The 27574-nt window shown below is 39.4% G+C and overlaps 2 protein-coding genes across 4 annotated transcripts; one reads left to right on the top strand and one right to left on the bottom strand.

Annotated features, from left to right (window-relative positions):
- Positions 1–77: 77 nt before the first annotated feature.
- Positions 78–4919, top strand: USP50 (ubiquitin specific peptidase 50). 2 transcript variants are annotated; one of them, XM_027732022.2, is made up of 7 exons: positions 78–210; positions 785–980; positions 1378–1573; positions 2159–2347; positions 2833–2975; positions 3897–4026; positions 4645–4919. In XM_027732022.2, the coding sequence occupies exons 2-7, from the start codon at positions 793–795 to the stop codon at positions 4807–4809; spliced, it is 1011 nt and encodes a 336-aa protein (XP_027587823.1). In that variant the 5' UTR covers positions 78–210; positions 785–792; the 3' UTR covers positions 4810–4919. The 2 variants fall into 2 exon arrangements, with proteins under 2 accessions (XP_027587823.1, XP_027587822.1); XM_027732021.2 differs by having other exon boundaries at positions 782–980.
- Positions 4920–5634: 715 nt separating this feature from the next.
- On the bottom strand, positions 5635–27418 carry USP8 (ubiquitin specific peptidase 8). 2 transcript variants are annotated; one of them, XM_027732006.2, is made up of 20 exons: positions 27049–27418; positions 21976–22140; positions 21168–21312; positions 20642–20727; positions 17875–18019; positions 17200–17257; positions 16335–16479; positions 15912–16074; positions 14782–14926; positions 14368–14588; positions 12618–13232; positions 11442–11531; positions 10780–10860; positions 10125–10387; positions 9293–9505; positions 8629–8839; positions 8076–8312; positions 7336–7478; positions 6828–6960; positions 5635–6594 (listed from the first exon to the last, which is right to left on the bottom strand). In XM_027732006.2, exons 2-20 carry the CDS (start codon positions 22077–22079, stop codon positions 6409–6411), a joined length of 3384 nt encoding a protein of 1127 aa, XP_027587807.1. In that variant the 5' UTR covers positions 22080–22140; positions 27049–27418; the 3' UTR covers positions 5635–6408. The 2 variants fall into 2 exon arrangements, with proteins under 2 accessions (XP_027587807.1, XP_027587811.1); XM_027732010.2 differs by lacking the exon at positions 11442–11531.
- Between the last annotated feature and the right edge of the window lie 156 nt (positions 27419–27574).

Below are 27574 nucleotides of genomic sequence, written 5' to 3'. Positions count from 1 at the left end.
GGGCCAGGCACATTCCCCTGCCTGAGGACCAACGTAACCAAGTGACATCACAAAGGGAATGGGGCAGGAATAGCTCGGGTGACAGGATGGAACACAGGACACAACACCCGAGGCATTGCTTGGCTTGTTCTACAGAGATTGCTGTGGTTTCTAAGTTCCCTGCCTCAAAATAGAGTATCAGCCTCTAAAAATTCAATAACAGCAACATTGGTGAGCACCTCTGGGTGGTGTAGTGTTTGTGTTCAGCTTCTCTATTGCCTGACTGGGGATGGGGGACAGTTTCATCCAGGACAGACTCGTGCAGCAAGAAAAAAACCTACTAGAATTTTCTTAACATAAGTAACATAGCAAAAATCTAAAGAACAACCTGTTATTAGTAGCATCTGGACTGCAACCTATGGTTTTAGAAAATATATTAAGTACCACACCTCAGAAGAAATGAAATATAATATGCATTCTTTAGGGTGAAATGCTTAAGGTAGCTATTTTGAGTAATTGGATATGAAGTCAAAGACTGAATGGAATTTTAGGAATAGCTCTAAAACCTCAGGCATTTAAATAATACCTCTTAATGATGTATCTCACCATCTTGGGAAGAGCCTAGTGTGGCAGATGGAGAGTCTTCACCACTGTATTAGCCCAATGAAAGTAAATGTGTATGTAATTTATAAAGATCCTGAAACAGCAGGAAATGCCTCCTGAAGAGGCATTTTAAAGAGCATAACACAAAAAACACTGTAGCATTTCAGATTTCCACTGCTGTGGGTTTTTTTTTTCCTAGTAGGTGGAAGGATGGCTTGGAAATGGAAGTATTCCCACAAGGAAGAGATGGAGGACACGAGCAGCCATCGCCCAGGGCTCACTGGCCTGCAGAACCTGGAGAACACGTGCTACATGAACGCGGTTTTGCAGTGCCTGTGCAGCCTGCCCCAGCTGGTGGAGTATTTCCTCTCGGGGAGGTGGAACACAGCCCTGCGCACGTGAGTTGGTTTGTTTCTTGCCTTGGCACTGCTGTTTTCCTCCCAAAGGATCCATGTTGCCATGAGAATGTGTGAGGCTCCAGCTACCAGCAGTTATAGTCAAATACCACAAGCTGGTTTCCTTGTCCTTTGAGACCCTGGGTTGTTTCCTTGCTGGGTACCTTCAGCATTACACTTCTTTTGTCATTTTGATGGTAATACCTGTTACAGTCACTGCTGCCTTGACCATGATCCCTACTACTTCCTGGGATCCGCAGAGTCCCTCAAACCCGATGACAGGCTGTCAGAGCTGTGCTGTACCTGCACGTTTTCTAAGTTTCTATAGTGTGCTCCTGTTTGAAGGCAGAGACACTGTTTTTTCATACTCTACCTGAAACTTATGTGTATTTTTTCCAAGGGAGATTGGAGAGTCTGCAACTGCCTTTGGCTGTTTGATATCCGATATGTGGCTTGGAGAGTTTGACTATGTTTCCCCTGAGGCTTTTCATTCAGTCTTTGGGAAGCAATACCCAACATTTAGCAGGAGGACTCAGCACGATGCGCAGGAGTTTCTGATCTGTGTGCTGGATGACCTCCACGAGGCTTTCAAGGAGGTGAGTCCAGCTGTGGTGTTTTGGAGACTGTAGCAATTCCCTCTGCATGTCATCATTTAATAATTGTCTGTCCTCCCTTCTGAACTCCATGATGGGGCCACTAATAATTGCTCTTTTCTACCTTTGTTTCAGACCCATTTACACACAATTATTAATTTGCTTCTCATCTAATGCTGCATCAAATTGCATCCCCAATTTAAATGACAATGCTGTCTGTAGCTTCATTGTCCTAACCTCTCTCTCTCCTTGCTCCTTCCACGCTCAATGTTCTACTTTCTCATCTGCCTGAGATCTTCACATATGCATGCCCTCACGTCTTTCTCCTCTTCAGATCCACTGATAAAGAGCTTTTTAAGCAGTTAAATCCTGTCAAATGTCCAGATTATTATATTTTTGTTAAATTTCTCTGTGAAGAAAGGAATTAAGCTTACTCTGCTTGTATGAAACATCAAGAAGATTTTAGAGCCAAGTTCTATGACAAGACTAACAACTGACCTACCCAGGCAGTGGCAGCAACCATTAAAACCCAGTGAAGGCACTTAAACAGTTGCTTATCTGCATTTTAATTTTTTTTCTTCTGTATAGTCAAGCCGACACAGAGCTGGTGCAGAAGCAAGAGGGAGTGGCAGTGGCACATCCATTATAACACAGTTATTTGAGGGACAGCTCAGTTATGGTATCACATGTCTGAAATGCAACACCATCACTAACAGACCTGAGAGCTTCACTGTCCTTTCCCTGCCCATCCCTTCTAGGAGAGTGTGCTCTCTGCAGGTACAACTGCCAATGCATTCCTGCTGGGTTCTGCTTCGTATGGGAAGAGGTGGCTTAGACTAGTGAATGTTATTGAAAAGATGCAGGGTTTTAGTTACTTTGGGTTTCCTGGGAGCTAATGGATAGTCTTGGATCTGGTCCTTAGAGAAGTGCTGTTTCTTCACTGGTCTCAGGACTACAGAGGCTGGTAGGGTTACAAGAGCAATGCTTGTGAGTTGCAGGGGATGAGGGACATCGGGATTGTTAAATAGCAACCATGAGGGTTTCTTTCACTCAAGTATTTCCTCACTTGGGGAAGAAAGGAAGCCAATGTTGGCTGCTTCATCTTTTAAGTGTATTTGTAATGACAGCCTTGCTGCATCACACCTCCAATTAAGAAGAGAGCTCTGAAGTATGGCAAATTCATCTCTTTGCTTAGGATCTTCAGGGGTGGAGGGAGATCAGTTTGATCAAGTGATTTTGATTTTATTTTTTTCCTTTGACAGGAGTGTCTTGACTGCTTCTTTCAGCCAGACACACTGACTCGGAATAACCAAATCCACTGCTACTGGTGTGGAACAAACCAAGATGCCACAGTAAAGGCCACCATAACCAGGGCACCGCAGATCATTATTTTTCACCTAAAGAGGTACAGTCTAAAATGGGGTAGGACATGGCCAGTTCCTGCGATTTGTGAGATGTGAAGGACAGTCACTTGCATTTGCACAGAAGGAAAAAAATCACTGCACACCAGTGTTTTTAGTACTTTTGATACCTGAAAGCTAAATGGGCAGTAACAGAAATAGAATTAGTGCAGCAGCTCATAGTCAGACATCCCTGGGAATCAGAGTTCCTGTGGTCAGTGGGAGAGCTTGTAATTTGGGTTCTAAGTGCAGGACTGACACAAAGTGTTTTTCTTGTCATTACTGCAGCTGAGACACTATGCTTTGGTTTTATCCCTTAACTAAATCAGACCTAAACACCTGAGGATACTAAACAGAGAGATGCATCAGTGTAAGAGCTCCTGATTAGCAGACCTCACTAGCTACATGTGGCCAGATGCTGAATTTACTCTTAAGGATTTTTTTCTAAACAACTTTCCACCTATAGAGAAAACTACTTGGGATGATTTGGCTTCCCAGAACTATGTTATCTGAAGTCATGATTTTATTTTCCATTCAACATCTGCTTTTTTTAATGTGCTCAAAGAACTTGTGGTCCCCAGCTGCAGCCCTTGGCCACATTTGTAAATGTTTAAAAGTGCAGTTTGTACTGAAAGTTACAGAGGGAAGAGGGATGGAGCCTGGCATGAGAGAAGAACTGACAACGGCAGTGCAGTCCAGTCCAAAATGTTTAGGACACAGTGAGAACAATGCTGGACATCTCTTGTGGGTTTAGTGCACTTTCTGTCAGTATACTGTAAAACACAAGTTTAATAGAGATCTTTCTCTTTCAAACGCTGTGTTGTCAGTTGTTGGTTTTCCCTTCCCCTAGGAAAGTCAGTTAAGCAACCACTACAATGCAAAAGTAAGTCGAGGGTTATTTAAAATCATTCAAAATTTCATCTCAGGTTTGCCTGGCAGGACAAGCACAGAAGGAAACTCTCAACCACTGTCGACTATCCATTACAGAATCTAGATCTCTCTCCCTACAGCTCCACGTTTTCCTACAATGAAGTGTACAGCTTATGTGCTGTAGTGGTAAGCTTTGCCTTTCCTGCTTTTAGTTGGAATGCTCTCTCTCATGGAACAGATGATGCATGTGTTAGTTTGGACTTTATGTATACTGATTTATATTTTAATGTATGGCTTTTTGTATACTTTTTTTTTACCTGCCATGGACATAATCCAACAACAGTATGTAAACCAAGATGAGAGAAGTTGTCATTTGTCCTTCTTCCCCAACATCCCCAGTTTAAAAGCATGCACTCCTGACACATAATGCCTGGTTGGAGCCTCCTCAGAATAAACTCACAGGCTGATCCTGCATGAATCCTGTTTATAAATAAGGACTAGATGGTCTCTTTTTTTTCCATTGCTCACAGCAAGTGGGCCCCTTTTATAGTGACCAAAATCAGGGCTAATAGTTGGGTTGCAAATGTAAAATTGCAAAATAGAGAAGCATAATGATAATCCATTTGCTCTGTTTTAAAGCATTTACTTGAATTAACATTCCTTGCTGTAGGCCAGTGGGGGCTATAACCCTCTCTCCCAACTTTTCCAAGTGCAAACAAAAAAAAATGATGGGCAATTCCTCGGTTTGCCTGTGAGGAGACAGAGCGAGGCTCTGGTTTTAACAGACTGTGTTGTTTGTTACAGAACCATGCTGGTGATATAGATTATGGCCACTACACAGCATTCTGCAAGCACTCAAGCACCAACCACTGGTACAGCTTTGATGATGTCCAGGTCACCAAGATCTCAGATTCTGCAGTGCAGACTGACACTGCTTACCTCCTCTTCTACACCTGTCAAGGCTATTGAGAATCTGCTGGCCCTTGAAGACCAACAGTGAGTAGGGCAGCAACTAGAATTCATCAGCAGCATTAGCCAACTCCTACTTCATCAATAAACTAGAGCATTTGCATTACTGATTATCTGTTGTGGTCTTTCAAGAAGTAATTCCTAGAGAGAACAGTTACAGCCCCTGAGCCTGCACAGGAATGTGAGTTCTGCTCCATTTGCACAAGGTCTGATGGTTGTTTTCCATGACAACCCTCTTGCATCCCTCAAAAGAACACAAATGTTGAGCATACAGATGGACTTACCTGAAATTTCCTGGTTTTCTGCTGGTTAAGAATATTATGTTGTTTTAGGCTGCCTTTCAGAAACAGTAGGATGCCGAGGCGAAAGCACAGAACCAGAGCATGGAGGGTGTGTGTTTCAGAAGAGAGCAGAGGATGAAGTGACCAGTAATATATGAGAAAGAAAAAGACATTATTCTAGTAATGTCATTTTTGTTCCTCTAGCACTGCAAACTTTTTTGCAGCTTGTAGGCTTCTGGAAAACAATCAATTCTGGTCTTAATTCCATCAGCAGGACACACACAAACAGGTAAAAGCTCAAAATGCATGATGCCAGGTTTCTGAATGCCAACCTAATCAGCAAGGGGAAATTAACCCAAATCCACAGCAGAGAAACACATAAAATACAACTCAAGTAAGTTTCTAAACTAATCAGTTCTATGCAAAATAGTATTTTTTTTCACCTGGAGAACCTTTAAACTGTGTGACTATGACTCAGACTGTCATTACATAGAATCCTGACTATTACACTACAAGCTGGGAATGAAAACACCAAACTCAAACATACATTTAACAGGATATATTTTTAAATCATTTCTTCATTAAGGTTTTTAATGCATGTGTACATGAAAATTTATATTAAAAAATTAAAAAGGAAAATCTTGTTTGTTTAGAATAACTCTGAAGTGCACAGATATTGACAAAAGCTAACAGAAAAAAAATAATACAGCTCTGCTTTTTTATTAAGTAGTGTTGCAATTACTTAGAGCTGGCAAATAAACGCAATCCTCTGAGTTTTAGAGATTCTCACAAAAAGGACAACATTTTATTATATACATAGTTCTGATGTGCAAGTATGCAATCAATATGTACACTTACATTCCTAACTGTTTACATCGTTCTAGAGTATTCACAGTAGAATCAAGCTTAAGGTTAGAAATGTGAAAAGGCCATTAACAGTGAAAGAAAAAAAATAAACCAAGATATGCCTTGGGATTTTAAGACATTTTAAACTACTTGTTAATAGATTTCAGATGACTAAGCTAGAATTTAATTTTGGAGCAGACTAAAAATATAGTTGTTTTTTAAATAAACAGTAATGCGAGTATGCCTGTAAATGGTTCCACAGATGGCAGTATTACCACAAGCGTTACTCATCAGTCTTCTGATTGTTAAGCACTACTACGGACCAGAGCGAGCCTGCTTGCAGAGACACTACTGCAGCCATCCCCACACCTGGGAGTGACTATGTCTGTCAGAGTTTTGCATATTTATATGCATTCCCATGCCTACTTTGCTCCTATAGAAAGAAAACCAGTTTCCTTAACCCGCAACTACTTTACGTGGCCATATCCACTGCTCGCTGTTCATAGGAAGTATAAAAGAGAATATAAGCAGCTGAGGACTTCACCGACGACGCTGAGATCTCAGAGACTTCATGGTCATCAAACTTAAACCAGCGCTGTTTTGAAGCATTTTTGCAGTAGGCTGTGTAGTGCCCCCCATCCAGCCCACCATAATGATTCTGTGAAGGTAAGAAAAGAATTAGTGGCCTCAAAAGCTGCCATTTCTTCCCTGGTAAGGGAAATAATCTAGAACATGAGATTTTTTACTAACTACCAATCGGTCTTTTTAGAGCACAGCTTAATCTGCAACTGGATAGGCAGCCTGGAAACCCGGATGAATCACACAGGCTGTGTGACCCTGAGTCACTGCATAAAATCCAGCTCAATTTCGAAATGTGCCACGGTTACTTACCGACACTGAGAACAGATTGTATCTCTTCAAGGTATTCTTTGGACCAATAACATACTGTGAAAGGTCAAGTGTTTCCAGTGGAAAATCTACAGAAGTTTGAAGCTTTTGTTTCCATCTTCCATCGTAGGAAAATCTAGAGAATTAAAAAGCGTCATTAAAAGCTACAAGTTATTCACAAGGTACTTAAGAATATTAAGCATGTTTGTTTTCCCTTATTTAACCAGGATGTGATCTCAATTAAAGCCCCCAGTTTTGTTAATGTGTTAACAAACACGTTAATAGGTGTTTCTTAGCAAAAAATGAAAAGAGGTCACTTGTAAAAGTGCTTTGTGAACTACAGCTTTATAAAACAAGCATCAGATGAAAATAAAATTCTTACAACATTACAACTGGAAATACATCCATAATTTTCTGTAATTAAAAGTGGTCAGCTACTGTCCTAGAACAATCGCTCTCCATCAAAGCCTGATCACTTCACCCTAATTTTCATCCATCACCATTTCCTTACCGTTTCAAGTGCACAAGGAGAACAGGTGGTAATTTCCAAATTTCTATTTTTTTCAAAGAATCCCTTCGAGTTTTGCAATGGCTACAGTAAAACCTATTATTATCAGTAAGCTTTTCCTCTTTGGAGAACAATCTAAGGCATTCCTAAAACAAAACACAAACACAGATTGTGAATGGCAGGTGCTTATGAAAGTGTAGCAAAAATGTTTGTTTCCTATTTGGTTGTTAACCTGCATCAATTATCTGCATCCTAAATTTCATAAGAATGAGGAAAAGTGAGTTAAATTTCAGTGTAGAAGTAAATGTTACTATATTAATTAGTATATTTTAATTTATATAGATATTTAATTTATATATAAAATTTATATATATATATTTAATTTTAATATATTAATTAGCTGCAAGTCCTTCAAAATATATTGACAGTGTTTTGTTTAAAACCACGAAATACTTATACTATGACCTACAAAAGCAAATCCTCTACGTCTTCTCTGCTACTACAGCTTCAATATTTCTATCCTGCTTGTATTTTAAAACTTCTAATGGATGACCTATTTTTTTAAACTTAAAAGGAATTAAAAATTGTGAAGATTCAGATCTGTTCATGTTTTACATTAGTGTAAATTAGACGGGAATTTTGACCAACCCCTTCAACAAGAGGATAAGCAGAAGCAACATCATAATGAAGTCCCAGAGAAGTGTTTCTGCCTCGGGAGCTGTTCCTCTCTGGTTGCACCGTACCTGCAGAGTGCATTTACTGGAGGACGCGAGCGGTAACGACAAATACATGAAAGCCTCAAAGGTTCGGGACTTCTTGTGACACGTGAGACACTGCACGGTGGACTTGAACTGGCCTTGGAAGAGTGCCACAATAATGGATTCATTGAGCTGTTTGTGCTTGTGCCACGCTAGTTCTGCTGCTCTGAAGTCATCAAGGTGATCATTGTTTTCTTCCTTGTATCTTTTCCTGTTGTCAGCCTGGATAACAGAAGTTTAAATACCACATAAATCAGAAGTCTCATCTATAGGCAAGCATACTATTAAATATTTTCAAGTATATTTAAACATGTCAGTGTAGCCATCCAGTTCTTATCTAGTTAGGTTTCTTCCATGGCTCCCTTCAGTACATTACACTGTTTCATACTAAATTCCTAATTAAATTCTGAATACTTGCATTTCTTTCTATTCAAAGTTGCAGTAACATAACCTTCTTATAAAATAAGAAGGTGTTTTTAAAATTTATTTCTCCTGATCATCTGACAGATGTATAATTTGTTACAAGTGTATTGCTTACTTTATTTAGGTCTTCATGCAAGCCATCCATTAGAAAGAGAAGCAATTCTTGGGAGTCCTGTTGGCTATATCCTGCAAATTGGTCATTAATCTTTCCAATTGTAATTTTGAAGTCTTTTGGACTGATATATTTATACTGTCCTGTCCATAAAGCTTTCATTATTACACCAAACTCTTCTGCCACTTCACCTTTATGCCCCAGGAAATTTGACCTATAAAATAGACAAAAAAAAAATTGTGAGCCCTTCCAATAACTGTTTTTTAGTATTACTGTTTTTAATTCAAGACATTATCCCAATTTCAAAATAATTTATTTAGACCAAGAAAAACTGTCTGTTAGATTGAGCTAAAATTTTTGTCTACATTAGCATTGTAATTTGATTCCATATTCAAGATAGAAGGTACAGCTGTTTTCAGCTTGTTTTGTAAACTGCTATTTAAATACAGAGACTGGTTTTAGGAGGCACTAGTACGCTTGTATTTATGAATGTGATGACCACAGTTTAATTACAACTGTCCAGTAAAACCTATTTAGTGACACGTATGAATTTTGAAAACGTTGAGGCTCCTAAAAGGTACCATTTCTCTTCTACTTAAAAAAAAAACAACCCCACTAAGTGATCTTTTTGAATTGGCAAATATAAAGGCAGATAAGAGATTGTTACCTGTTAATATCATCCTGATACAAGTTTCTGTTAAAATAGTCAGCCAGGTGAGGTGCATTGCACAGACACTGTAATATGGAATTCATATAGCAAGTGTTCCCAAGGTTACGGAGTCCTGTGAGAGCTGGTCCCGATCCCCCAAACACAGGATTAAGATTCCGAATCTGTGATGCAGAGAGTCTTGAAATTTCTGCTTTAGTGTAACAGATGGGTCTGTAAGGAAGAAATTGTTTTTTAGGAGTCTCAGACTTGACAAGGCTGTACACATAAACCAAGACACCCCCTCTCCTCACCCCCCACCCCCAGGGACTGAACTATCCTTGCACAAGATGTCACCAAATGCAATCATTTAAGGTATTCAAAACCAATCAATGCAAGTGAGATATCCATATTCACTGGCCTATAATGAGGCTGAGTTTTAGGCTTCATCAGTTGTGGAATTTATGGGGGTTCTTTTGCTTTATTTATTTAATTCAGAGATGAAAAGTTAGCTGTTGATTTAATCTAGTTTAAAGTCTCAATACTTTGCATTTCACAGGCTGTGAGAAGACAAGCATTTAGCATGTTAACACAAATACCACAACTTAAAAAGCAACTGTTGTCCAATTACATGGACTGTGACCTCTGAAATTCCTTTTAATACATAACAATTACATTGATTCTCCAAAGATAACTGCCATAATGAAATATTTAGCAATGAAATTTCAGTCTATCCCTCTGGCATCCTTTCAAACCTAACTAGAAAATATTAATGAATTTTGGTTGGTTAAACAGAAAGAAGTCCTATGTGCCATCATATTGCATGAGTTGTGATATAAATTATAGAACATACTTATTGTCACGATTGACTGCAGGAGTTACAGGAATTCTTTTCTTCTCTTCCTCCTGAATGGCTTGGGTTATATCTGGGGAAGAGTAGGAGCGCTTCAGTTTGGAGTGTTCTCTCTCTCGTTCAACAGTCACCTGTGGCTTGGGTTTATGAGTTGGAGGGGTTGATGGAGGAGTAGATGAAGGAGCCATTTCTGGTGGATACATATGAACAGTATTTGTTGGCGAGTGATAGTAACGAAAGGTTCCAGTGATTGGATCCAGAAACTTGGGGAAAAAAAACAAATAGTTTCAAAATCAAGTAAAAATCCTTCATTAACTTACTTACCTACTTATAAATTACTGTAAGAACAGTGCATGAGTTTTTCAGACATTGAGATGTTAACAGTCATGACTGGCCTCAACATTTAATAGATTAGATTTACTCGAAGGGAGCACTTTCACCAAAATGTCTATTAAACAGCAACGGCTTCATACCAGGAACAGCAGATGAATTCTCCTAGTTTCATTACAAATAATAATAAAATTCAGAAAGTAACCATGTGGAAGTTGAAGAGGAGTGAAAAATAAACAAGTTCTAACTTAGAAATAAGACACAACTGAAATGCAGGACAAAACTGTACAAGGCAACTTGATTTTAGTATCAGAAGAGGAGTTACCTTTGCCCAACCTGCAGGCAGCCCTGGGATTATCCTTCCCATTTCTTCACTTCGTGCTCTCATTAATGGCTCCCGCTGAGACTAATAAACAAAGAGAAGTGTAAGGCACATACAGTTACCTAAACAGAGCAACAGGCTGCCTGTGACTTCCCTATGGGGTTACATGATTCAATGCAAACCAGTACTATAAGAAATTCCTTGATTATAGCTGGAAATACAGTTTATTACAACAGTAATTTAGTACTACTCTTTTCTATCACTCAATCTAAACAAAACCCATTTGTTGACAGTCAGTATTACAAAGGTCTCACAATTCAATTTCTTCCCTAAAGAATTAGGAAATATTAGGGATATGTGCCTCTGTTAAACACACAAGGATGAGCTTTCCTGCCTCTCAAAGCAGCGTGCGAGGGAACGTGCGTGAGATGATGAACGCGCGTAAAATGCTTGTTAATGCCATCAGAAACAGTTCAAGACTTCTAATGAAAGCTTCAAATATTTTTTCAGATGAATATGACAAATGAAAAAAGCAAACAAACAGCTGTAAACATGGCACAGTCTTAAGATGATGACTTTAAAAATTGAAATGAGGTGGAATTTAACATAATCATGAAGCATCTGCGCTTGATTATTTTGGCTACATACAATACATTTGTATTTACTTTAAGTTTTTCAGTATCTTGTTCAGAATCCTCTCTAAGGGGTCCTGGCTTTTGAGCTCCACTGTCTGGTTGTCCTTTAACCCCAGTTTGCTGAAAAAGATTTTGAGAGAAGGCTTCAATTTTCATCTAGCATGCCAGTAAAGAATGCTGATAAAGCAGAGTTATACTTTCTTTTTTGGCTGTTAAATGCATGTGTCACAAAGAAGTGGTTAAAATAGGTCTTTTTTATTCTTCCTACTCTATATTATAAGCAATTGACTGGAATAGTTTTTGTAGCTGAATGTTGTATTACAGTTTCAAGAGCTCACAAATAAAACACAGAAGTTCCACCTACACTACTTTCCCCCTGAAAGTTGTTTATATATTTCAGACTTTTTTCCCTTCGACTCCTCACTGTGGCAAAATCTCTCCATGAAAAAAAAGGCAAACTGTGAAGTCAACCTGAATTTATCATAGGCAGTCATTTTGGGATTATGTGAAGTTGCTCTGTCAGTCAAAAGCTCATGAATGACTGTGCTAGTGTTGCCCACAGGAAGATTTATTTTGGCTTCCTTGTCCATTTGGATTAAACAAGCATGAGAGTTTGATCAAATAACAACTGCAATTGCAAAAGAAGAGAAAAATATCCTAATGCATGTTCTTGAGAAATGGTTGTAAAGACGTGTTCCATTGTTAACTCAGCTTCACAAATGGCTCTTGTTTCATGATCAGATGACTTCTACACTCTGAGAAATTTTGCAATTTTTTTCAAGAATGGGGAAAGAAGAAACTGTGACACAATCCCCCAGAGATTTGTAAGTGGACTGTTCTCAGCAAAAATACTAGATTAGGGTGTTCCTTTGCTTCCTGTGCCAGGAAACAAAATCCTGTTCTGTCAGCATTTATACAGCTGGGGGCACTAAAGTTTTTGTTATGACAGCACCATTCTGTCTCTAACAGTGTAATATACAGTACTGGTTGCCCACCTACCAGCAACAAATAAGGCTGTCTTGGGGAAAAAAAACCCCAAAATCTATTTGTGCCTTGGTTTTAACTCTCTCCTCTACTTTTATGTAAAAATGGTCTAAATAAACTTCAAATTATGTATTTCGAATTTCTAGATTGATACTAAACTATTCAGGATGATTTGAGTGCATAACTACTCCACATTTGATGATGATTTTCTTTTTCACTAACCTTGCCTGAAACAAAGGTCTGAGAGGCATCACCCAGTGCCCGTCTCGGTGTTTCTGGTGTTCGAGTTTCTTTTTCTCTTTCTTCCATGGATGTTTTGTCCATCTCAATCCTTTTTGCACCAATGTTTTCTGGTTCATTTTTATTTTGCTTTTTTGCTTCAATTGCTTCTCTGCGTGCTCTTTCTTGTTCCTTCTCCTCCTGTTCTCTTTTTATTTGTTCATCCCTCTCCTTCTGTTCTCTTTCCTCTTTGGATTGCTGTAGCTTTTCTTTGTGTTCCTTTTCTTTCTGTTCTTCTTTTGCTTTCTGCTCCTGATGTTCTTTCTCTTTTTGTTCTTGTTCTTCTTTTTCTCTCTTGAGCCTCTCTTTCTGTTCTTCTTGCTGCCTCTCCCGGAGTTCTTTTTCCCGCCTGTTTTTCTCCAACAAAGCAGCAGTTTCTGCGTGTACCTGACTTTTTTCTTCTTCTGTCAGAACACTCTTCACATCCCATACCGGCTTTGTGGAGCGGTCTGGAACCACTCGTCCATTCTCAACAGGCTGGATGTCACTGACTGTACCTGGAGCTTTTGGTCTGGTATCATCAGAGATTTTTAGTGAAGGCTTTTTAGTACGATCCACCTGTAACACAGGTGCAGAACACAAAGTGTAGAACAACAATTTACTACAGCTACTGCCACTCTGTTTGCTAAGGTTTTCCTAAGTGAGATTTTTAAGAGAATAAACATAACAAGTTGACTTCTGCCAAAGAGAGTGATCTTTCAATTTCATTAAATCTGATGTTGTTAGCAGAATTAGCAATTCACTTATCTTCCAGATGGGAGATAATCAATGAGATCATCACAAGCCCTACAGAACCACAAGGACAGCATTAAGCACTGATTACCACAACTCTTTATTTTCAAGCTTTCAAAGGTGAACATTCTAGGGCAATCAGGCAGCCTAATTTGGGCTTGGCTCTCTCAATCATGTGACAGAGCATGTGCTTAAGGCAGATCTGCTTGATGGGAAGGGATATTTAAGAATGGCTTAGAACTAGGATAGCAAGTTGGTTTTGATGCTGAAGTGAATGTTCTGATGGACTATAAACTCATCTGGTTCAGGTAAGAACAGAAATAATGTCTTTAAATTTTAAAGTTTAGTGTCTCTTGGCTGAAATCTGTACTTAAGCCTGTATGCAGAATGGTGAAAGTGAACAGCTTTTAGCCTTCTCTCCTAAGGAACGCTATTTTAGTATAAGAACTCTACAAAAGTGTCTTTAGAAAGTTTTATTCATGTCAAAGGAAGAAACAAATCTCTGTACTTTCACTACTGGGCCAAGGGTGACGAACCACCTAAATATTTTGTTATTTGAAGGAAGATACATTTGCTAGAAAGCAGATCTTTAGAATAGCCAAGGTAAACCACGGCCTAACTGCACTCCCTGTATTTCATCCCATGTGTTTTGAGTATAAAAGTTTGCTTATAGACTTTCTGAATTAATGATCAACTGGTGACCTTTGATTTCTCAGGTGCTCACATAAAAATATTCATGAAAAGTTCTGCAATTCTGTTAAGTATATTTAGTTCATAGAGTTCTGGAGATCAGTTCCCATGGCTTCACAGACCACCAATAGTCTCTGTATCAGTACACTTGTGTACAAGGCTTGAACAAATGTATTGAGTATGTTTGCTTGTGGATTTAGAGTTCTGCGTGTGGCAGGTGTCTAACAGATTTACTATATATTAACTCTGAAAAAAAAGGAACACAACTTACCTCAGGGATACTTCTTGTAATTGATACTGGATTAACTACCAATGAACTGTCAGATTTTGGAACAGCAGCATCTTGTATGTTTGATCTGTTAAGTGATTTTAGTCTCTCTTCCAAATTATCTCCTGTTTCTTCATTTTCAATTGCTTCTGTTGGGGATGGCTTTACAGCAGCAACAGGGGGAACAGAAGTTGGCTCTTCCAGAGATGGATATGTAAAATCCACTGCAGGAGAGGAGAGAGGAGGGAAGCTTAAAAGAGCTCTTAAAGCAAAAACACAAAAGTAAAATAAACGCCCAAGTTACAACCCAAAATTTAGTTTTTAGCCAGAACAAGGCTCTCCCAAAAGCATCTGAATGAATTAAAGATATATCCAGTGATTACAAAAGCTTGGTGGGGTGTCATCCTTTTTACTTACAAGAAACAGTCACTGCTTCACTCCTGCCATGCTGGGGTGGAGTTACTCTAGCATTTGTTGTATATTGGGGAAAACAAAGGAGCCAATTTTCATAACCTCCTTCTAGAATTAAAGGTTCATTCTGCAGTATGGTTTTGCTTTCCCACTGTATGGAAAAAAAGTTTGAAATTAATTGATTTAAAAATAGAAAGGAAACTTTTAGAGCTTGATAGCGTGGTTGAAATTTCTGTGTCTAGTCATTAAATTGCAAGGTTATTTTTGAGATTTTTAAGTAAGAATTAAAGAGGCTGCAAAAACAGGGATCCTCTCTGTGTTTGGAGAATGTTCAACAGAGGTTCCTGGCTCTATTTACAAGAGGGTGTGAACATTTTCAGTACAGAAAGATCCACTTATTGCTACTTCACATAACAATCCATGCAGAAAAATATTTTTATTATAATATTTGCTTCAGTTTCTTATCTGGTTAAGTTTGCTGAGTGATTAGTGCTTTAGAAAGCACAACATTAACTTTCTGAAAACCTCTTGAGAGTCCAGGCTCCAGACTGCCCTCCTCCTGAGGGCCTCCCCAGTATTAGAACATGAACAAGGCACAGAGGGCTCAGAGAATATTCTGTAAAGCAATAAACAGGGAGAACTCCCTGAACTATCTCTGAACTCCAGTCTTGAAGGTTTAGATAACAGAAAGATGTGTGATCTTTCACAAGAGCCACCTCCATAGAGAAGAGGGACAACACAGCCAAAGCTAGAGTTTGACTTGAAAGTGTTGGGCATTTGCTTACTGTAGAGACTATAAACTCCCTGCACTGAAGAAGCTCAAATTTAAATTCATACTTATCTAAAAGTTATATTCAATAATGCAGAAAAGTTAACCATGCTCAAAATATTTCTGGAGCCTCCCTCACTCTGCAGTTAACCTATTTAATAAAAGATGCTGTCCTCTACTAGAGCACAAGCATGGGAATGGGAAACTTCAGACTACACTTCTGCAATTAAAATAAGCAGGCTTTGAAAACTGAACCAAGATGCTTGCCTGAAGTGTCATTAAGGTTTCCACATAGTTTGTAAACACAGGTGCTTTAAGACCTTCTGATTTATTGAGATGATTAGTGTAAACCATGAAACTTGCCAACCTTAAACAGCGCATCTTTCAGGCTCTGAAGAGTTGTTCCTAACTTTAAGTCTTCAGCAGAACTAAACCAGTCCAGCAGTATAACATAATGAAACTGTCCTCTCCTCTTCCATGGATCTCTAGAGTCCTCTGGGAGTCTAGCTTCAATCCAATTAGCAGTAACTCTGAAATGTATTAACATGCATTTAAAAACAAATGTACAAGTAACGTTTTATCCAACAACATATGATCCATATATGTTTATGTGCCTGGACAAAATAAATATGCTTTATGTTGAAGTCAGTATGTGCAAGAACAGAGCTGTCCAGATATATCTTACCCACTGGTATACAGCAGGGACTCTGAAACTAAGTGTACAAGCTCTAAAAGCATATAATTTTTTATAAAATTAAATATTTCATTATCATTTAACATTATGTCATACCCAGGACTGATAGCTTCTTCTGGGACACTGATAGATCTTGGAATACAGGATTCCTGATAATCCTTCAATCTTCGAGCATCCATTATAAGCAATTCAATATTTTTGTCCGACATCATTGCAAACAGTTTCTCAGGTGTGACTGCTCCTTGAAATAGAGAAGCAAATAGATATAAGAAGCTACATTATAAATGGAGATAGCTATGATATCTGACTGGTGCAGTCAAGACTGCAAATAGATGAAATAGAATTAAAAGTCCCACAAAGTCACAGAGGTGAGACATTATAAACAGATTGGACCTTTTGCTCCTACTGCTGTAGTGATTAGCACCTGATCTGCTAAATTAGACCATACTGAATATTTCAGTGATAAACCAATTTAAATTTTTGTGGTCTCACTTAAATCCAGCTATACAGGCAAGCATTTGTAAAATATATACTGCTAATGCTCCTTCTCAGTTAAGAACTCTAGAGAACATTTTCACATATTTATTGCAAGAACAAGAAACAGAAGGTTGCGAAGGGAAAGGAAAAATTTCTTATTTAGCAGAGAAATATTTCAGCCTTGCCTAGATTTTTCTTATAAGTTGAGGAGATGTTTTTCTTTCTAACTTGAACACTTCAGAACTAGTTCAACTTTAGTTATTAAACAGTTGAAAAACTAACTACAGCTTTTTAAGTTATAAGTGATTATAGCTGCAATACAGAGCCTAATTAATTTATAATTTGCTATAACTGAAATACGGGATACTAGAATTCCATCAAATTCTGTGAAATAACTTCTTAAAAGAATTGCAACTGCTTGGGTGATTGGTACACAGTCATATGGAGACCTTTTTCACACCTGTGGCAGCACTGCATTTCTTACCACTCAGACTGTCAGACTGATCCTTTCTTTCCAGCGAATGCTTCCTCTCACCATTAATCTGTGTTATAAGGGGGAAAAAAAAGTTTAATATATAATACTCAGAACCAAGGTGGCCAACAGACACTGACTCTCACAGACCTTGAAGGAAACTTGTGGCTGTTAAGACACAAGAAGGAACCTAGCACAAGTAAGCTGCTTCTGAAGATGTGCTGACAAATGTACTAAAAAGATACCAAGGCTGCTGCTCTGCCTAGACAGAAGAGAGTTAAGAAGGCAATACAATCTAGGACAGCATCATCTACTAGATGAAATTCATGCAGTATTTGTGGAGAAGTAAGTTTGTTTCCACACTTCCTGCAAAGTCAACCATCTCCTAAAAAGCTTATTTAACATCAGTTTATTACCATTACCTTGGGTTTCTTGCACTAGGTAATTCTAGTATAAAATAGACTGAGCTTTCTTGTACAGTCAAATTCTATCTTATGCAAGACTTGGAGGTTGTGGACTCAACATATTCCAAAAAAATGTCAAAGAAGGATTACAGGGAGTGTAAACTAATTACTAAAATCCCCCACCATGATTCTGAACTGGACATAGTTACTAGCAGAGACCAAATGCTAGATTGAAACTATATATTCAGACTGAATTAAAAAGTTTGTAAACATCTTCAGTTACTCTTTGGCTTTTTCCTTTGGAATCCACAGCACTTTCTGAGGAGTTTTTGGCTGAACTCTTTCCATCATCCTTTGGTTCTTGCTTTTTCTGCAGCTCTTGTCTGTCCCTCTCTTCAAGTTTTTTCCGAACTTCAGCTTCCTCATATCTATCGAAAAAAAGAAAAAAGTCTTTTTTTCAATATTGTGCTATTGACTAACCTTGGATTATTAACATCAGAATCATTAAGTCCTCAGGAAGAAATTTAAAAAAAAGCATTCAAAGTTTTAAGAAAGTTAAAGTATTGTCAGTTTTTGTATTCCAACAAGTCCCATTTTCCTGCATGACTGTGTGATCTTATTTTTCCCACTTTTTGAGCTGGTTTTCCTATTCTGAAATCCTGTTTTGAGTCCTATTTCATAGCCACTGCTTGTAAAGCTATTTTTTTCTCCAAATCTGAGGTCATTCTTAGCTTTGGTATCACTAAATGTTTTTCATTTCCCACTGGAAAGGATAAGTACTGGTGATTTACAGGGAAACTTCAATATATAACAACAGTCATCCCAGGTATTTTATTTTAGTTTGCATTGGAGCCAGTTAGGAGTAAGTTAGCTCAGTTATCTAAATGTCCTTCTCCTGAGAAGTCAGATCAGAACTTATTATGTGCCTGGTGCTTGTTTGAAACACCGGACCTGGAGATTTTTAAACGCAGATTGGACGTGGCACTGAGTGCCATGATCTAGTAAATGGACTGGATTTGGACCAAGGGTTGGACTTGATGATCTCGGAGGTCTTTTCCAACCCAATCGATTCTATGATTCTATGACCTACAGGGAAGCCAATGCAAGAACTGCGTACACTCGTGAGTTTTGATGGACCTGGGTCTTGCTGTCCTTCTCATAAAGCCTCAGACTTGACAATTAACCTCCCAGCCTTTTGCTGTTGGAAGGACAATCATGGTATTCTAAGTCAGTGACCTCCAAACTGCAGTTTTTAGATCACCCACTGGAGGTTTGCACAGTCACGTCACTGTTAAGTAGCATTTGCTTATATTTAATACAACTGAGAAGTTTAAGGGTTACTAGGGTTCCATAGAACAAAGAAGAATGTTTTGAACTAATGATTTTGATTACTCAACCAAGCAGTGAAACATGAACACTGAACTGTGTTGACAATTGCTTGTTTGAATCAGATGTTGCCTCATCAGAGTTAAAGTAACAATGACAATATAACTGTATTTCATATCAAAAAGTACTGTGTTAATAAACTAGATCATTAAATCAAATCCTGCCTCCAAGTCTACTTCACTAACTGGCCACTAACAGGAAGGAAGCAGCAAGTCTGTAATTTTATCTTTTAAACAGGCTTCTTAATTTGGCACAGGCATCGTAAGCTAGAATAAAGCATTTTGTTCCCACGTGGAGTTAATGACACTAAAGCATATTTCATATTTTAGTTTAATTTGGTCAGTATGGAATATTTGCCCATCAATTTCCCCTTTTATACCTCTGAAGCACATAGTAGGTCATTCATGTAGGTATTCCTGCTCCTATACAAGTGGTGTTTCAGCAGCTCCACTTTTAGTTAACAATTAACATTGAAACTATTTGCTGGCCTAGTGCCTGGGGAAGAAATTATACAAATAACTTCCCTGAAACCACTTCTGTAGTTACGTAGGAGTCATGTTTCATTTCTATTCCCTTTAAATATTTATACATTTTACCCAGAGCAGTTGAAAGTTATTGTGTCAACTTCAAAACTCTTTTCCTTTCATAAAAAGCCGAAAGTCACAAGTCTCTAAATTTTGGGTTTCTATAAGTCTATCAGTGTTTACTCTTACAGTGAAATCATAGCTCTGTTGAATTGTAAGACTCAACTAAAAACAAAGAAAATCTAAAGATTGTTTCATATACAGTATCATGAGACATCTTTGCAAAGTCCCTCTTCATATAGGTGTAACTACAGTCTTATTGTTCACTGAAACTAACTTTATAGATTAAGCACTTGGAAGGGCATAAAATGCTTTCACAAGAATATTTGGGAAGGGCAGGGTGGGACATGAGACACAGGAAGGGAGACGTGTCCAGCTGCAGAGAGAAAGTTAAAAGGGCAAGAAAGAGTTGCTAAGCATGCAAGAAGCAGACAAGGCTGGAAGCAACACACACTGCACTAAATATCATCTAAAGACAGACTCTATCTTATGACTTCTTACCAACACCACTTTGTGGCTTATGGCACAAAGATGTAACTTGACAGCTGTTAATCAGGTACCCACAAGTCCATTAGCATCAATTCAGTTACATACTGGCAAAACCATGTCTTGCATATACTGGCTGCATATAGCAGAGAAAAGGTAAACTATAACCACACTAGGAGGACTTTTTAACATATCTGATTATTAGGAACATTTACTAATAGATTTGGTTTCAGATGACCTTATGATTAAGGAGAAAATCGCTCTTGATCATCTCTAGTGTATGTATCATTTAGATCATATGGTTTCTTTTTATTAGTCAATAAACAAAATTAGAAGACCATGTCAACAAATCATAACTGCCAGGAATCAGGAGATAATGTATAACGTGACAAATTATTGGAGTGTGTGACAGTGAAAATTATTTCTAGTAACAGACTTCTGGGGATAAACAGTTTTAAGGTCTCGAGTTTCAGCTATCTATGGTCTACTCAAGTGCAATTGCTTATTACTAAATAGCATGAAAAACTGAAATTGCACATGTATGGGCTTCAGGTGTAATGAATAAAATCTTATCTATCAACTGTATTCACGTACCTGAGTTTAAGGCTGTCTGACAGTCTTTCAGCTTCTTCAATAGCTTTTCTTAAATTTGTAGGTCCCAGAATTGAATGAAAATAATCCTAAAATTACAAGCATCACATTGCATATTAATAGTACAGCTTAAGAATGCCTACTTCTGTGCATATTAGGAGTCATCAATATACAGAGAATTGGTATTATAATGATATTAATACCAACAAAAGGAACTGGTTTGAATCAAAATATTTTCCTCTCAAACATGAGTTTGTAAGTAAAATTGTTTGAATGGGAAAGATGACAAGAACACCTCTCCACAAAAAAATATTCCCAGATTTGACAATTTATACACTTTATGTATTAAAAGCAAACTGTAAAAAAAAAATTAACAACAGACTTGTCAAAAACAGGAAGGAAGGAATAGTGTCATAAGTGAGGCAGTTACTTAATACCAGTGTGATCCTTTGAATGTGCATTAGTGTAACTCTCTGTACTTCTCATACTTTTACCAATGCAGAGGAGGTCAGTCAGAAAGCTTTTATACCTGTTGCTGCTTAAAATCAGGTCTTTTTTTAATAAAGTTATAAACAGTCACATATTTCATATATAGGATGTAAGCTTTTTCTTCATCTCGGTCCAATCTGCTTTCTTCCGCTGCCTTGAAAATCTTAAGGGCACTCTGCACATAACTGAAACCAAAGAAGAGGATAAAGCACATGATTGTTGACTTGTCTCCAAACACCTGTGCATTACAACATGCCATATTAAGTGTTTACGGCCTCTGCTCATATATTAAGCATTTGATTTTACCATCTTAATATAAGGTTTTCATTAAACATGAATTACAATCATGTTCCTCCAAATAAAGTTCATTTTTGCTAGCTTGTTTACTAGCCTTATTTAAAGACTTTCATAATTAAACAGCATACTGAGATAAGGAAAAAAGTACTGTTCCCTTCTAAGAATAACTTTTTTTTTATAGGGGAAACTAATTCATAGTAAGACAAAATGAAATCGCTGCTTATCTAAAAATGCTAGAGGCAAAGCATTTTCTATTCACATATTTGCTGAAGTTTTTATAATTTTTAAGAATTTGCATTTATGTAGCTTTTCCTCCAAGTATGCAAATCTTCATGGGCATCATGCTCTGTCCAAGCTATGTTTTGGCAGTATGTCAAGTGACCTCCTGAAAGCAGTAAGCACTCCAATGCAACAGCTGAGATCCATACATAAGACTATCAAAGGTTTTAAAGCTAACAGAAATACTTGAGGAAACTTAGATCCACAACAAATTTGTTCCGAAACCACTAATACTTTTAATATCAGTTCAAAATCAAATATAACATATCTACCTCTTTGTACTTGTCTTTTCAGGTTTTATTTCTGTCTTCTTGTTGAGATCTTTCAATGAAGTACAGAGATACAGCTCCTTAGGTACAGATGCCACAGCAGGCATGTTGTTACTTATGTCCCTCCTAGGATGGTACCGCTTCTTAGAAGTCTCTATCAATATTTTTCTGGAGGGGGGAAAGAGGTAGGAAGAGCCTAATTATATTCCAGTGACTTTTAATACACTTATAGAGTTACCTGTGTGGGTTTATTACCTTACCTATCTTACTTTATGTGAGCTAGCACTAGATGCCAACAGAGTGGCTGAAAACAGTATAAACTGTTAATCCTCCCAAAGTGACAGAATTGTTTGAAACCACTCTAGGTAATTTATCAAGGATGTCCAGCAAGATGCTGCTAACTAAAGAATAAAAAATAGTAAGTAAAGAAATGCTGACTTAAGAATGTTGAAAAATCATTGTATCCAGCAAATTTATTCTACTGAAATGCCAGTAAGTATACTATAAAAAATTAGCTGACTTCTCTGTACTCTGCAAATACACATCAGCCCCTTGGAAAAGTGACTTCTAATGTCTTGGTAAGAGTAAGCTGAGAAAAGCAAGATTGCTATGGGTAAAGTCAACTTGAAACTTCTTGGTCTTCAACTCCTTGGTGCTGTTGTCTTTGTGCTTTCATTTGAAAGTGCTCTCCAGGTAGCCCTGAAACAGTTAAGCAGAGCTTGGCTAGAAGGGACTATTACATCATCCCATCTGACACAGAGAAGTCCATTAAGTCTCCTGCAGATAGTCTATCTAAAACTCTTTTCATCTAATACACAGGAAGCTATTTTAGCCCTTGGAGGTGGTGGGGGAGGAACTGAGCTCCCTCACATGTAAGTGGTGAGACGTTAAGATGTGAGCAACACTGAAGAAACTATGGGGAATTCCTTAGAAGAAAGGTGCTCAAATGATCTCAACAAATCAATTACTTCCTAGCAGAGAAAAAACACATGGATTTTGACAAGATGAAGGTAGAGCATTTCCCTTTCACCCTCAAGGTGATGATCAGCATGACAAGTGTGACTAAAGCCACCATCAGCCAGTGACTTCAGAGTGAAGTTTCACCCCACTGAATCGATCTGTAGCTGACTGCCACCAAATTAGGTGATCCCGATTTCCCTCCCTCTTTCTCATGCTGGTCTGGTGCTTCTCCAACCTCTTATTGAGCCAATTCAGCTTGCTGAAGAGGCAGAAAGGCTACACAGCTTGTGCAAGGACAGCAGTTGGCACGTGCAGTCAAGAAGGAGAAGCCAAGCTGGCAATGCGATCCCTTCCCATGGCACAGAGCTGTTGTATACCTTGAAGCATCAGTGCACACAGTTTTACTGGGTTAACTGTTGTTGCTCTAGGAACTGGTTATCAAATAACAATACTAAGTTAACCCAAACCTTTGGTAAGTTCATGTTGGAAATAAATGCAAAAATAAGATAAAGATAAATGGCTAATGATGGTTCTTTGGTTTAAGATCTGGTATGCCAAGGTCAGACTAAAGAACATCAAGCAAGACAACGTACTGCTTGAACATAGATGCTGTACTTGCTAATTTCCAATTATGTAGCAACTTTTTAAAACTGAAAAACTTGTCAAAAATCCTCCCTAGGAGACTGATTTCCACTTAATTCTATAAAGTAAATAACAAATCCTCAAATACTACCTTTAATACATAAAGTGAAAAATATATGCCATACCTACTTATCTTAAAACATTGTCTTTCCTATATAAGGTGTCTTATGTCCACCTTTAACTTTCAGGGTTTTCAACACTTAGGTGCTGAAAACAAGGCGGATGATTCATTAGAAGAACTGTATTCAGCAGAAACAAAATAGACACTCTGCCCCAAAGAAGAGGACCTTTCCAGTGTAAAAGCCTCTTAGCCTAAAACAACGTTTTACATCCTCATAGCTTATAAAGAAAGCCTTCACTCTTACTAAGATTTTAGCATTGCTTGTCTAATCGTCCTGTCAGAGCATGTCTTTACCTGGCTTTTTTTTTTCTCCTTAGAACTGTAAATAGACTTTTCCTTTGAAGCTTTAAGTCCCTTCCAAATATATCTTCAATGTTTGCTCTGTTACGTAACCAGTATTTTCTTAATCTTAAGTGGCAGCATTTGGTTGTGTTCTGACAGAATATTGTAACTAAATATGTAGTCCAAAAAGATCTGAATATAACACTAGTGTGATGTGTGCATATGAGTAAAAAAAGCCCCAAGGCTATGTGGAAGATGAACCATTTAATGATCTCAGTAAATTCTCAAGTGTTGCTGACACACTTTGAAAAGGGCAGCTCTTCTGGAGCCTCATCTATACAAGTGTAGAACTAATGAATAAAAGCCAACTCTGAGCTTTGGCCTGAAACAAAAAGGGCTTTTCCATTTTTTTCCTATGGTTACAAAGTTATTACTGCAGGTCTTTAAGTTGCCAGGCAAGTTCAATGCTGAACTTTTATTTCCTGATTTAAAGAAATTTCTATACCTTTTTTCAAAACATGAGCTTCTAACCACGGTATCTGATGAATGAGGTATTACTCTTTGAACTCCCACAGCACCATAATTCACACAATATGCTGCAGTGAAATGAGTAAGAACGGATAAAGAATAACATTTTCTAAATTTTTTTGAAAATCAAATTCTCAACAGCCTACTTAATGGAATTACATACAACGTATGTCGCAAATTGATAGATTTCACCTGCAGTTTCTAATTCATTCTTCTATACAGAATCTTAACTTTGGAACTGTAACTAAAATTTTCAGTTTTATGCATCAAAAATCCCCTAACTTGATTTTGAATACTACAGACTGACAACTAGTTGCCAGTTGACTGCTCAGTCTTAGCTCATAAGGACCCTTAAAACTTCTTAAGCTTCTATGAAATTTCAAGATGTGCTTTACCTTAATTTTTCCTTATACTCAAATGAACAAGTTTTTTTCCCCTTCATCTTTGAGCAGGCTTTGGGGAAGACTACGATTTCAGAATCCAAATCACCTCCTTCATAGATAAATATTACCATCTGATTTTGAACACAAGTTTTGCAGATATTCAATTCCTAACCAGCCTAGTCTCAATGGGGGAATCTGGCAAAAGAAGTGGCACAAATAAAACAGTCTGGGAGTAGTCAGTGTCCATCAGGGAAATGCACTGAGACAGGCCAGTTACTGCAGGTTATGGACAAGGCCTGTAGTTGTTTCCTCTAGGGGAGCTGCAATAAATTGCAGTCTAACCAGAATCCCATCCACTTTATCAGGATAAAACCCACTGCTCCAGCCTGTACTGACTAGGTTATGCTCACTTTTGTGGAGCATTCCATTTCCCTCCACACTAAGAATCACTATATGAATACAATGGCAACACTGAGGCATGAATGAACCCTTCCAATTACATCTGTGGTCTTTCATACATCCCTAAAGAAGAGAGAGATCTTCTTTCTCAGCATGAAAACTGGATCACAAAACCATGAAAACAACAGATTGAATAAGCCGTAATAGCTAAACCTATGATTAGTCAACCTGTGACGAAGAAGAAACAACCTATTTCAGGCTTGTCAACTCTTTTCTTAAAAATTAAGGTCAAATTCAAGACTTGGGATCTTTTCCACCCCCAGCTGAAGTATTATCTCAGGCTCCTTTTTTGTACTTAGGAGTGCTGAAAACAAGGCTAATATCCCAAAAATATGAGGGAAGTCACGCTTGAATGATTACGGGCATTTGACATACTTGGAATGGATAGTTTTACCCTGACAGGGAAACATACCTGTTGGTAACAGGTTTGTCAACATCTAATTATCATGCCAGTTTTACTAAGGATATGAGTAAGCTTTAAGTGGAATGACACTGTAGCAGTTACGTTGCAAGCAGCACACACTAACGCACTCTGAAATACATTGACATGGTAAGTACTGTGCATCACCAATTCAGGTATGTAATAAAGTATTATTCACTTATTTTTGTCTCTGACAAATGAGCAAAATGAGTAAATGAGAAATGGGTTTCTCATGAGAATTAAGTTCCTCAATTCTCTTGGAATTACATTTTACTATCTGCATTTGGTACACAAGAGTTGGCTTTGTTAAGATTATCAGTGTTAGTCAGATAGAGAATTTTAAGATGATTGACCTACAAAACCCACCAGCATATTTAGCTCTGGGAGGCCTCTAGCTCTCTTCCAGGCTCTGGTACTGTTAATACTACAGGCCCTGGTTCTGTAACCTAATGTGCATAGGCTGATTATAACCATTGGGGCTTCTTATAGCAAGCCCATTATGTTCACGCAGGGTAGCCAAACTTTCACCATTGTGCTGGTCACCACCAGGCACAGGGCAGCAACACAGCACGGGTCTGCCTCTGCCCATGGAGGTGCTCAAACCTGCCCTGCCAGGCCTGGGAACGACTCTCTCCGCAGTGAGAAAACCCTTTGACAGCTCCTTCATCCAATAATTTACCTGACACCGAGGTGGGGGGGAAGATATTATAAAGTTTCTTTTAAAAAAATATGCTGAGTTTTCTGCAGGAAGTTTAAAAGTTACTCAATCTATGCAAGAACACAAATAGTTCCACTTCTTATTTAGATAAACGAACATCTGCAAGGAGTACGCAAACAGCAGAGGTGATAAGAAGCCGGGGAGGTCGCAGAGAGGCAGAGAACTCCCCCAAGTTTATAACCGGGCGGTCAATACCGCTGCGGCGGCCCGGGGCCGTGGCAGTCTCCATGACACCGCAGGAGTGCAGCACTCTGGGAAGCGCCGCTTCCCTGCCATCTTCCTCCGGCCGCTCCCGGGCTCCGCGGCGGCTCCCCGGCCCCACTCACTCGCCAACCCGGCCGGGCTCAGGCCGAGGTACTGCGGACCGCCCAAGGTCACACTGCCGGCCCCGGGCCGGGCCAGGCCCGATCCCCCCGCGCGGCCCGAAGCGGGTCCCCGCCCGCCGCAGCCCCTCGAGGGCCGCCCCCCCGGCACGGGGGGCTGGGCCCGGGGCTCCCCCCGAGGGCGCCCGCCCCTCCCGCCGCTGCCCCGCAGGCCCCCGCCTGCCCGGCCGCGCACTCACCGCCGCGGGGACTCGCTGCCTCCGCCCGCCGGCCCGGGGCAGGCCCATGTCCGAGCGCGGCTGCCGGGGAGACGCTACGCGGCCATGGCTGCTGGGGCGGAACTCGGCGGCGACCGTCCCTCCCTCCTTCCCTGCCTGCCTCCGTCCCTCCCTGCCGGGCCCCCGCTCCCCGCGGGGGCGGGACTCTCACGGCCCTATCCGTGCCACGGGGCTGGGCTCGGGCCGCGGCGGGGGCCTGGCTGCTGTCCTGAGGGAGCTGCGGGGCGCGGCCGCGCTGGGTCGGGCGGGGACACGGACCCACAGCCGCCGTGGAGCTGCGGGGGTGGCGGTGGAGCGAGGAGGGGAGGGACAGGCGGGTCACCTCGGCCCGACGCCTGCCCCGGAGAGCGCGGGGCTCCCTGCCGTGCCCCGCCTGGCCTCGGGAGATTCGTTACCGAGGCCAAGCCACTACGAGGGGCCTCTGGGTCTGTCACATTCTGTGAGGCGTCCAGTCTTTGTATGGGCTGTTAAACTGGCCCACTGCTGC

Source organism: Pipra filicauda, unplaced genomic scaffold, assembly GCF_003945595.2.
Source record: "Pipra filicauda isolate LSUMZ 115617 unplaced genomic scaffold, ASM394559v2 scaffold7_size6619720_pilon, whole genome shotgun sequence".
NCBI classification, from domain to species: domain Eukaryota; kingdom Metazoa; phylum Chordata; class Aves; order Passeriformes; family Pipridae; genus Pipra; species Pipra filicauda.
This window is presented reverse-complemented; position numbering and strand designations above follow the sequence as displayed.

Coding starts and splice junctions, on each gene's coding strand:
- USP50 (XM_027732022.2), top strand. CDS start 793: ATGGCTTGGAAATGGAAGTATTCCCACAAGGAAGAGATGGAGGACACG. Junction 981..1,377: donor TGGAACACAGCCCTGCGCAC/GTGAGTTGGTTT, acceptor ATTTTTTCCAAG/GGAGATTGGAGAGTCTGCAA. Junction 2,348..2,832: donor GGAGAGTGTGCTCTCTGCAG/GTACAACTGCCA, acceptor TTCCTTTGACAG/GAGTGTCTTGACTGCTTCTT.
- USP8 (XM_027732006.2), bottom strand. CDS start 22,079: ATGCCTGCTGTGGCATCTGTACCTAAGGAGCTGTATCTCTGTACTTCA. Junction 9,506..10,124: donor GCAGTCAATCGTGACAATAA/GTATGTTCTATA, acceptor TCTTCCTTACAG/ACCCATCTGTTACACTAAAG. Junction 6,595..6,827: donor ACAATCTGTTCTCAGTGTCG/GTAAGTAACCGT, acceptor TTACCTTCACAG/AATCATTATGGTGGGCTGGA.